Consider the following 10,695-nt stretch of genomic DNA (forward strand, 5'->3'; position numbering starts at 1 on the left):
AGGAAGTTTTTTGGCTCCTTTCCCCCTTTTCCCTCGTACTGGGATAGTTTCCCTCTGCACCCGAAGGACTGCTTCCTTTAGGAACAACCACCCTTCCTGGACTGCCATCACGCCAATACTCTTATCCTGCAGTGCATTATTATCTTGCAGGAGCAACTAAACTGAGCACGCTGAAGTTAGCCTTCCTAAAGTCAAGCACTTCCACCCTACTAGTTATCTTTCCCACCCTACACCATATGATGAATTCATTTGATTGATGGTTACTGCCTCCAAGGTGACCATGAATCTGCAGCTCCCCTACCAAGTCATCCCCTGTGGCCAACACCAAGTCCAGTAGAGCATTCTCTCTAGTGGGACTGTATACCTCCTGCATTAGATGAAGGTCCTGCATGCAGGTTAAGAACCTACGTGAATGGTTGGATTCGTCCAATCCTTCTCCCAGCAGATGTCAGGATAGTTTAGGTCCCCTGTGATAACCACATCCCTAAGCTGTACAGCCTCTGAGAGCTGCCTCAAGGATTCCAAGTCTAGCTTTTCCTCTTGGTGTGGTGGTCTGTAGCAGACCCCACCACCAAGTCTCTTTTCCCCTGACCTCCATGTATCTTAACCCACGATACCTCAACTTTCTCCTTCTCTGATCCCATTTTGATTAGGGTAGATGTATAATGCTCTTTCACATTGTCCTGCAGAGAATGAAAGTAGCCATCAATCTCTTCTTCAATTGCCCTGATCCCTTGCAGCCTGCTCACCTCTGCCTAGAGTTCCCTCGCCTGCCCCTGTGGGGCCTCAATCTGGGCACATGTGGGACAGGCAAGGGAATCTGCAGGCCCCAGAGGTCCCACCAAGCAACCCCTGCAGACACGGGGCCAGGGCACTGCCAACCCATCCAAGGGGCCTGTCTGGGTGGAGGCCTCACAGAAGTTCCAGGCTGGAGGCAGCAGCAGGGCAGGGACCCTAGCTGCACTCCATGTCACCACCCCCAGAATTCCTCTTCAGGGAATAAAGATGCTGAATGTGTAGGTCCATGACTTGAAATACTAGGGTATTAAGGCCCTAAGTAATGATTTTAGTTCCATCAATGGAAGTTAGTAGCGCACAGTGTGTAACAGTCACCAGGGATCATACTGTAACTGCTTTGAGATGCTTGGGATTGAGCTAACATATGAACAGGTTACTTCACCCAAGTTTAGCTGCTCTAGTTTGACCTTGCTGTATAGTTCTTATTCAGTTCTTCATCTTGCTTAGCACTGTTTATCTCCCTTAAATCTTTATCAGGTTTTCTAATGGAGTTTACAGAGGCAGAGTAGAGAAATGCATTATTACAGTAACATTTCTGGAAGAAAGTGTTTTTATGTAACCTAGCCATAAGTGGAACAAGCCAGTGGCCTTTTTCAGATTCCTTATGGACCTTCATCCTGTTAATTAAAAGCATTAGAATTTGACCTAGCATTAGTACAGCAGAGGTTCTTGTAGCACTGCTTTGTCTTAGATCTGGCACTTGAACACATCAGTCACGCTAGCACAAAACCTCCATTGCATTCACAGAAGCAAGTACAAGTAGATGTTTAACGGTAGTCTCTGGTTTGCCTCAAGAATGATCAGTGATACAAGGTTTGGTGTAAAATATCTCTACTTTATATGCCTAGTTGTTTCTGTTTAACTCATTCCTTCTGGGGTCCTGTGGGTTCTCAATATGAAATGCTGGTGTGAAATCTCTAGGTTCTACACAGTATCCTTGAGCTTTGGAATTCTGCAGCCCAGTGACAGGACCCAAAAGCAGATATTGAACTTTTCCTGGGACAGAGCCCTTTATTTTGGGATCCTGTAAACGTACAAACCTACTGTCCCATTTGTACCCAAGTTAACACTGGGAAGTACCTGAATTAACACTTGTTTCCTGGGACAATCATGGCCAATTTGAATGAATTGCCATTTGAGTTGTGTGTGTAAATGACTGTCCCCCACACCTGTTTGAGTCAGTCAAGGGGGACAGTCAACCCGGTCTTTTTTAGCCAGAGACTTGGTCTTGTGCTGAGATAGAATGTGTCTTGTCTTTTCCAGTGTTCACCAAAAATCTCTGCAGTCAGATGTCTGCCATAAGTGGCCCCCTCCTGCAGTGGCTGGAGGACAGACTGGAGCAGAACAAACAGCGGGTTCAGGAGCTGCAGAGAGAGAAAGAGGAGCTAATGGAAGAGCTAGCTGCATTGGATTGAAGGGGGGAACCCTGGACCTCTTGAAGAGGTTATAAAACTGGACACAAGATACTTGCAGGTGAAGGATAAGCCCATCTTGCCTTACTATGAAGATACTAGCTGTACCTCTTGTCTTGCATCATGCAACAGCTCAGAAAAGACTTCAGCAAGATGATTTAAGGGCTCGCATCTGTCCCAGACAGACAGAAAGCATCATTATCAGCTTTCCATGTGTTCTGTGGAGCAGCCCAACCCCAAGCTGACTGAGGAATGGGGCAGTACACTCAAGAGACCACAGAGAGAGGGATGCCTAGTGAATTTGTTCTCTCTTTCCCTCATCCTTATTAAACACAGAAATCTCTTCCCTTTACTTCTGTTGCTGGGCCTTTAACTGAAGGTGTGGACCTGTGTACCAGGGCAGTCCTATCTTGCTCATCACTTCTGTGTTGTGACAAATAATTTGACTGTAACCAGCAACTTGGTTTAGGGTAGGGAGGATACTGGGCCATGGACACTTTCAAGTCAGCCTTCCTTGGATGGCCTCAGTTGTAAGCAATTTCATCTGGCGATTCACAAAGCCATTAAATTGCCCATGGAGTCAGGTGTAGGGGAAGAAGGGTGGGGTGGAGCCATAGTGACCTGGGACAAGGTTTGTGCCTCATGTACTTCAAACCAAATAAAGAAATGCACAGTGAGAGCGGGCTGAGGAGAATTGAGTTGGATGTTGCACCAAAACAGTGCGAGTGTCTGTAGCATTCAACAGTCTGGTTGTCTCCATTGCTTATATCCCTGGCACTGTGAATCTTCCCAAAATGGATATCTCCTCCTGGACTGGACTTCACAGGTAAGACTGACTTTAGGAAGGGACTGTATAAAAAGGGAGAGAAAAGAAACAACAAACATAAAGGCTCATTCACATTAAACTGAAAAATTTCCACAACATTCAAGTTAAACTCCTTAAGAGCTCCCTTAGCTGTGGTTAATCCAACATTTAGGTCATTACCACTGACACTAACCACTGACTCAAAGCCACCATTTTGGGCTTTTGCTATCCTAACATGATTGTGGTAATTAACAACATATTTAGTTGTTTTTGGCTCCTGCTGCTTTGTTGTTGTTGTTGAAGTTGCTTTGATCCAGATCATTAGCTTCCCCAGGCAAAATATTAAAACAAAAAACCAGAAATTGCTTATAACATGAAGGGGAAAGGCAGCAGGGGTGGGCAAAATATGGCCCAGGGGTCAGATGTGGCCTGCCAGGTCATTCTATCCAGCCCACAGGGCCCTTAAAAAAATTTACTAAATTAATATTTGTTCCCAGCTGCCTGGCAAAGCTGACAGGAGTCAGGGGCATTAGGACCCAGAGGGAGCCCTCAGCAGGCTTGCAGGCTTGAGCAACTCAGCCCTGCCCCACCCACCCCCAGCCAGTTCCCTGCTTTCCTGCCCTTGCCCTGCTCCAGCACCTCATGGCTCCTGGCTGCATCACTGGACTGCAGAGCATGGGACCGTGCTGGTACAGGGGGGAAGGGGTGTGTGTGTGCATGCACAGGCTTGGGGAGCGTGTGTATGCATATGCAGGGGTGGGGGTAGAGAAAGTGTGTGTGTGTGTTCATAGGGTGAGTCACACACCCCACCATACACGTGACCCCTTGCACTGCCATACACAAACCCCAGTCACCCTCCCACATACCCCATACCCACCCACACCCCACATATACATCCCCCCACATGTTCCCTTTCCCCACATACCCACAGTCCCCACAAACCTATAACCGCCCCCACAACATACAAGAGTAAGACTTCATTTTAAGCTATTGTGCAATCACCTGTATGTACACTACACACGCACATGTAAACCAAAACAAAAGTATTGTTTGAAATCAAATTAATGAAAGTTGTAGATGTTTGCTTTTTAGAATATACTGGTATTTTTCTGGTTCCAAGATGGCAAAACTCCTTGCTGAAAGGAGTAATTCTGGGGATAAAGGGGGGACTTCTGGTGGCAAAGGTCAGGGGCTAGGGGGCAGACACCTATCAAGGGGCAGGGCTACCCATGCAGCCCTCAACAGCTCACCAAAACTCAGTAAACGGCCCTCTGCCCAAAGTAATTGCCCTGGCTCAGCCTGAGCTGCAGGGAACTCTGGGGCTTGCAAGTCATTGCTGGTTCAGACTGCGCGAGTTACAGCTGCTGTCATGTTAAGAATTAGAAGGTTTGAGATGCAGCTAGGGAAGAAACATACTTTGTCCTGTGAGTGTTTTTTGAGCTTTTGCAAGATTTTTGTATCCCAAAATGAAGATCTAAAGACTTCAGATCTAGTCAGTCAAAACACCCAAATTTTCAAACCCTGTTTTGACTGCTGCTTCCTTTCTTTTCACTCACAATTAATTGAAACTTTGCACAAAAGTAGTTTCCTTCCAGATGATTCAACTTCCTGTAGCAAAACATCTAAGCGTCCCAGTTCAATGGGTTTTCTGAAACCTTTTTTTTTAAATAAATTCATTGCAACTGATCTTTTTGTCAAGAACAGTTTGGTTTTCTCTAATACACATTCTGGCAAAAAATCCCTGCTCAGCTGTACTTAGAGGTGTTTTTAAAGTTAAATGATTGTCAGTGGTGAGGCTAATGTCTTGAACAAAGCTCTAGTGACAGGCTACTGACATAGTGGGAAAAATTCTAATGTTTTTTGAAATTGATTCTTTGAAGCTGACTCTAAATGAGAACTGTGATTTAGGCTGGATTTAAGGTACAAGTACCACGTTAATGTAAAAAACATAGTTCATGCCTGGGGGAGAGGGAAACTTAGCTGAAGCTAACTCTATGCCAGGGCTGCAGGCCCCACCACCATAGCCCACTGCCCCTTCCATATGCTTTGCAGGATCCTCCCCTCCCACCCAGCTGCATCAAGGACAGGGCACTCTTATCTTCATGCTCAGCAATGTGTCCAGGCTTACCTGCTGCACCATGTCAAGCGTGTGTCTCATGGGGACTGCAGATCCTCCTGGCACCGTGGGCTGTGCGGTAGAACACTACCCGTTGCAAGGGGAAGGAGGGAGAGGGAGCCAGGAGACCATAGCAGTGGCCAAGTAGGAGCCTAGGGTCCACAAATTAACCCTAGCAGGCTGCTCATTGGACAGCCTTGCTCTGGCTTTCACCAGTTTCAGACATGGTTTAGTGCAATCATTTTTGGAGTATTTCCCCGGTAGGATGGGATGTGTATGGGGGTAGGAGCCATTCCGAATTAAACACACAATTGCTTCTTTAAAAAAGTTTGGATTTCGTGACTCTTTGGTCTCAATTTCTTTTGCAGTTAATATGTGAATTTTCTTTTTTATGTTCAAGAATATCCCTGACTAGGGATAATACCCACATTGCTTTTTTGCTTTTTAACTTTATAATGTGTTCATTACTACCGTAACTAGTACAAAGACAAAGATAGGAGTTTTTGGAGTTTCATGTAGCCCATAGCACAGAGTGGTGGAGTATCCTGAGAAAATTTTAAAAAGCAGACAATATTTTGCAGCTTGATAAACGCAAGATCAATTATGCATGAAGTCAGTTTTGCAGAGAAATCTGTGCACCAGTTGAGTGTGAAGTACAGGATGCTTTATTAATGCAAGTCTCATCTGCCAGCTAAAATTCTGCTTGTACTCCACTTGCCTGCACAAACATTGCTGATTAGAAATCATTTGGAATTGACAGAAGCTGCTTTGAAAACAACTGCTTGCATGAGGAGATGCAGCTCTGAAATGCTAAGCTTCATATTGGAGGAAAATGAAATCACTGCTGAAAGTGCTGTCTCCGTGTATTGACCCCTGAAACAGGTTTGGAGTCTGTCTCCCAGAGCCAAGAGCTCTCAAGACTGGGAATTAATGACTGCAGATTTATAATGTACAAGTTATAAGTCACAATGCAGCTTTGTGAGTATACTGAGGTATAAATAATCCTCATTAACCACCTATTTCCTGTACCTTCAGTTCAGTGTGAGGGAACGATGGAGCTTTTATATTGTTTTAGGATTGGCAGGAACAGTGAATGCTTGTCAGTGGGACTGCTTGTGTGCTCAAATATCTTGCTGAATCCAGACCTCATTATCTAGGCTAAATACCTACCATGCTGCTCCATTATTCTTGAGTAAATCAATCACTTAAAACCATAATATGGGAGTGGGATAGTGAAATGTAGCTTCTGGTAGTCTGCCACTAATTTAATGGCTGTCTACATGTTGAAGTACCAGCAGTTGTGTGGGATCTTATCTGTGGGTGGCTGCTTTACAAACAGGGAGTTAGGAAGGGCTTTTTAATTGAGCTCAGGCCTTTTTATTGGTATAGTAAAACCCACAAAGGTTTGGAAGTGAAGAGAAGAGAAGCTCAGTTGCTTTTTCCTTTTACTGCAAAAATATTTAGAACCTTAAGTTCAGCCTGGGCTACTCTTGCTGGGAGGTCTCAGATGAGAAATATATTGTGAGTACTGAAATTCCTGTTTTCAGTCTGACAGTGAGCGTGAGGGGGAGTCAAACAAGTAAGAGGGGGACAAGCTTTATGTCAGGTTATTCAGGCCTGTTCTTATTGATGCCAACTTCAGGCTTCCTTTATCTGAAATGTCAAAAAACCTAAATTGGTGATTAGAAAATAAAGATAGGGCCAAATCTTTACTGTAAATTGGTGCAAGCCAATAGAGTTACACTAGCTGAAGACCTGCCTTGTTAAGGTTACAAGAAGCAAAGGGTGGGTGGGGGGTGCTTGTGTATGATGATCTTTTATTGAAACAAGTGCTATACAGTTGTTCAATGTGGTATCACCAAAAACATCCTTGCTTTTCATGTCCCCTCATTGGGTATTCTGTCACCAGCGTGCTAAGTCTCCAGTCATGATCTGCCCCAGATACTATCTGAATCCTTCATGTAACATTTGGGACTCCCCTCCTTCCCACCTCCTTGTGAAGCTTTTCATGGTTTCATCTATTAGAAGCATAAAAGCCTTTTCAAGTTTTCAGGAGACCTTTCCATTTATCTTCGCCCTTGTTGTGAAGCTGACAGAATACCCATATTCCAGGAGATGATGGTCTGTTCTCATTTCCTCAGCAAGTCAGAATCAGAGCTCTTAATCCTCTACAAAAGGCCTAAATCTCCCAGGCTGCGCCCTAGCTCTCAGATATTTCATGTAGGGCAGCAGTTTACCACATTTTCTTGCTCAGTATTGGAAAGTTAATCAGCCTGCTGATTTCAGGTCCTTTTAAGCAGAAGTAATTTGCAGTCTGAGCTGCGTTGTCTTTAACTGCTTCTTCACCTGCTAGGATCTGCCCAGCAGCAGAAGGTGCACAGCAGTGGGCTGCTGAGCTCTCAGGAGAACAGCCTACAAGTGCATACTGCGGGAGGAAAATGGAGTCAAAGGTGCCTGACAGTAACTTTTTGCCTACGAGACCTCTGCAGAGCACAAGTAAGCAAGGGAACATTTCTCCCTATGGAAGTAGTGGGATCTTCCTAATGTCTGCTCTTACCAGCTGCCCTCCTTACTCCATTATTTCTAGAGCTGAGCAGTCATTTTGCCAAGGGTTTCCACTGGAAAATGCTGGTTAATGGAATCCAAATTCATAGAAATGTGTTGTATTTGCTAAACTGTTAAAAATAAGCCACAGCAAGTGGCTGGACAGCCAGTTCACCAGGTTCCAAGCTGTGTCCCATCTCCCACCCCTTCCCCAGTTGGATCCATGAGCTGCTGCCATCCCTGTTAGGTGCTGATTTCACTGGGATCCCCACCTGCCCCATCTACTTGACAGAAAGCCTGGCTGGTGAGCTAGCCAGGGAACCAGGAAGCTGAGTCCCTGGGCCACTCGGCTACTTTTCCTGCTTCTTGGCTGTTTGCCATGGAAACTTTGGCATTTCTGATTTTTGGTCTGCTGTGGAACAGGTACGTTATTGGAAAGGCAAGATTTTTGACTGGAAGGACATTTTGCTTCTTGCACAGCTCTAGTCATTTCTCTGCATGTTGCTGTGGGGCATGAAGAAGAAGGGGGTTGATTGATGGCTATTGCAAACAGGATACTCAGCCCCTTCCCTCCCTGCTGCCACCTTTCTTTTGAATGGTCAGCTCCAGCATTTCGTGGCCTGGCACAGCCCCAGTATGCACTTAAGGGATAATTGCCCAGTTTTACAAGAAACAGAATAGTATGATTTGACCCTAGGAAAAGCAAAAGGGGATTAAAAGGGTTCATGTTGCATCTGTTAATAATTGTCAGCATGCAAGGTTTTTATATTTGCTGTGGAGCACACAGCTTCCATAGCACCCCCTGCTGAGGTACATGGGCTACTACACAGTATAAAACTGCAGAAAATTTCCAACCCCTTACATGGTACATCAGTGGCTGTCAACACGAGGGTAGGGGAAGAAGGAATCAATGGTGGAGATAACACAATAAAGGTGTTGGTGGGGTTATGCTAAAATTCACCCATGGAAAAGAACTGTTTGGAGCATCAGAAAATTTAAAGCTGGGGCTTTGTTCTCTTATAAAGGGGGAAAAAGGGACCTCTTGGATGTTTTTCTAGGCGAGGAGTGGGGGGAGGTGTTAGTATCTTCTGCAGCAGCTGAGAGCAGTTGTAAAGCCCTAAATATTCCCTTTCCCAGAACAGTAAATAAGGATGGTGAAGCATATAGAGCACCCAGGGGAAGGCCAGATGTCAAATTCCCTCTGTGGAGAGGAAGAGAGAATCTCCCTGCTATTCAGCTGTGAAAAGTGCCTTTGTCCTGTCTCACGTTCCATTGCAGCAGGGGGTCCTGACCTCTGATCCTGCCAAGAAGTCCACTGTGATGTGGTCACAGGGAGGTGCTAGCAAGTGTGCTGCTCCTGGGAGTTAGTAACACTTGTCTGCAGGAGGATGATCCACGAGTCTCCTTGTTCCTGCACATCTAACCCTCCTTTTGTCATTAAAGACTTTTAGGTAGTCAGCAACATGTACAACTGGTCCTTTCTTTTATGTCTGAAATACAGTTCATTTCTATCTAGTCTCCAAATCAGAAAGTAGATGAGAAACAGGGGCCCCGTGGATGGCATGGAATAAGGAGCTTTCTTGGCAGAAGCACTAAACACCTGTTGCTTCTACTGCCGGCCACTGGACTTGGGCACACTCAGCACTTCTGAAACTCAGGTCTTGAATTCTTGAAGGGTCTCATAGGTGGATGCAGTAAGGATGGGGGCTGGCTCAGCAGTCCTGGTGGGTCAGCTCTGACTTCCTCTAAAGAATAGCAGCTGTTTCCCATTTCTACCACTGATCCCAGGCATCTGACTCTGAGCCAAATATGACAAGCCATTTCAGTCTCTGGGCCCGTGACATCAGCAGCTTCTCTACTTGTGCTGTTCGTGGGACAAGAACAACCAAGCATTCAATCATTTCTCACAAGCGTCTGAGCAGCTGCTGGCTGGTTAGCCATGGCTTTCACTGCCAGTCCATGCCAGCTCTGCAGCACATTCTCATCCAGTCTTGGCTTGATTGCAGCCAGCCCTTCTGTCCATTTCTTAGCCTGCATCACTGGGGACAGATGTTTCTGCTTTGGCAACAGCAGCCAGAGTGGTGCTTCTAGTGATCTGGCTGATGATGTTGTTTCTCTCAGTTTTCTTCTCTGTTGCTGCTATGATCAGTCTGTCCTCTAGGCGCGTGTCTGTGAGTGGAGCAACACCCCTTGTAGTGGGCTGGTGATTATATTGATTGCAGCTTCTATGGCTTTTGAGTGCTCAGATCTCTCACAGGCCCAGAGGCTGTTACAGAGAGGTAAGAGAGAACTGGGTCTTTGCCTACCAAGAAAGCACTTTCCACAGCAACCAGCACATGTGCCTGCATCGTGCCGCCACCAGATAGCAAGTTGACAAACCAGGCTGGAGAAGAGGCTGGCTTGAAGATCTGCTCTAGGGGCCAAAGTGGCTACAATTTATTCTTAAAGCATCAGTTTGTGAACAAGTCTCCCAGTTCAGCTGCCACTCTCTGTTAATTGTAATTCAAAAAGTGTTTAGATGAGAAGCAGTAAGATGTATCCGTGGGTGATAACTGATATGAAATTCTTTTCCTTCCTCTCCCTACCAGCCCTGTCAGAAGTGACTTGTCACTTCCTGCATATTTTTCTCTGATTTTCCTTTTGGTCTTGGGTTGAGTATCTTGGTAGAGAATAAAAATAGACAGTAACTGTTGTGTGCAGCAGGCTCTATTAACAATCCCTTGCCACTAGGTGGCAGGGAACAATGATCACTGGTAAAGCTGGTTACCTCTTGCCTTGTGCAAAGGGTTGCCCTGGGCTGAACTTGACTAGTGCCAGGGTGTGACCCTGGTGTTACTTACCTACATATGGTTACTTCTGACTTTCTCCTGGATAACCATGTCCTGCAGGAGGGTAACTTACATTGCTGCAGAGTGGGATGTTGTCTGTCTGTTCCACCTTGATGCTGGCATAAATGTGTCTTGTTGCACTCTGCAATAGCAGAGGGGGCTGTGTTTCTGTACTCCAGTATGAAGCAGTCT

General features: G+C 45.6%; 1 protein-coding gene and 1 long non-coding RNA gene across 2 annotated transcripts in view; one reads left to right on the plus strand and one right to left on the minus strand.

Moving 5' to 3' along the window:
• Positions 1–2,887, plus strand: part of BRCC3 (BRCA1/BRCA2-containing complex subunit 3) — a 37,198-nt gene extending 34,311 nt beyond the window's left edge. The window contains exon 8 of the mRNA XM_019521229.1: positions 2,062–2,887. Coding sequence (XP_019376774.1) covers positions 2,062–2,213 — 152 coding nt within the window. The 3' untranslated portion in view covers positions 2,214–2,887. The remainder of the gene's footprint in view (positions 1–2,061) is intronic.
• On the minus strand, positions 2,650–6,007 carry LOC109300547. The gene is made up of 2 exons (XR_002098260.1): positions 5,144–6,007; positions 2,650–3,059 (listed from the first exon to the last, which is right to left on the minus strand). It is a non-coding gene; the product is annotated as an uncharacterized LOC109300547 (long non-coding RNA).
• Positions 6,008–10,695: the final 4,688 nt, after the last annotated feature.

The sequence above is a fragment of the Gavialis gangeticus genome, unplaced genomic scaffold, assembly GCF_001723915.1.
Source record: "Gavialis gangeticus isolate Ggan-Ray unplaced genomic scaffold, GavGan_comp1, whole genome shotgun sequence".
Taxonomy (NCBI): Eukaryota; Metazoa; Chordata; order Crocodylia; family Gavialidae; genus Gavialis; species Gavialis gangeticus.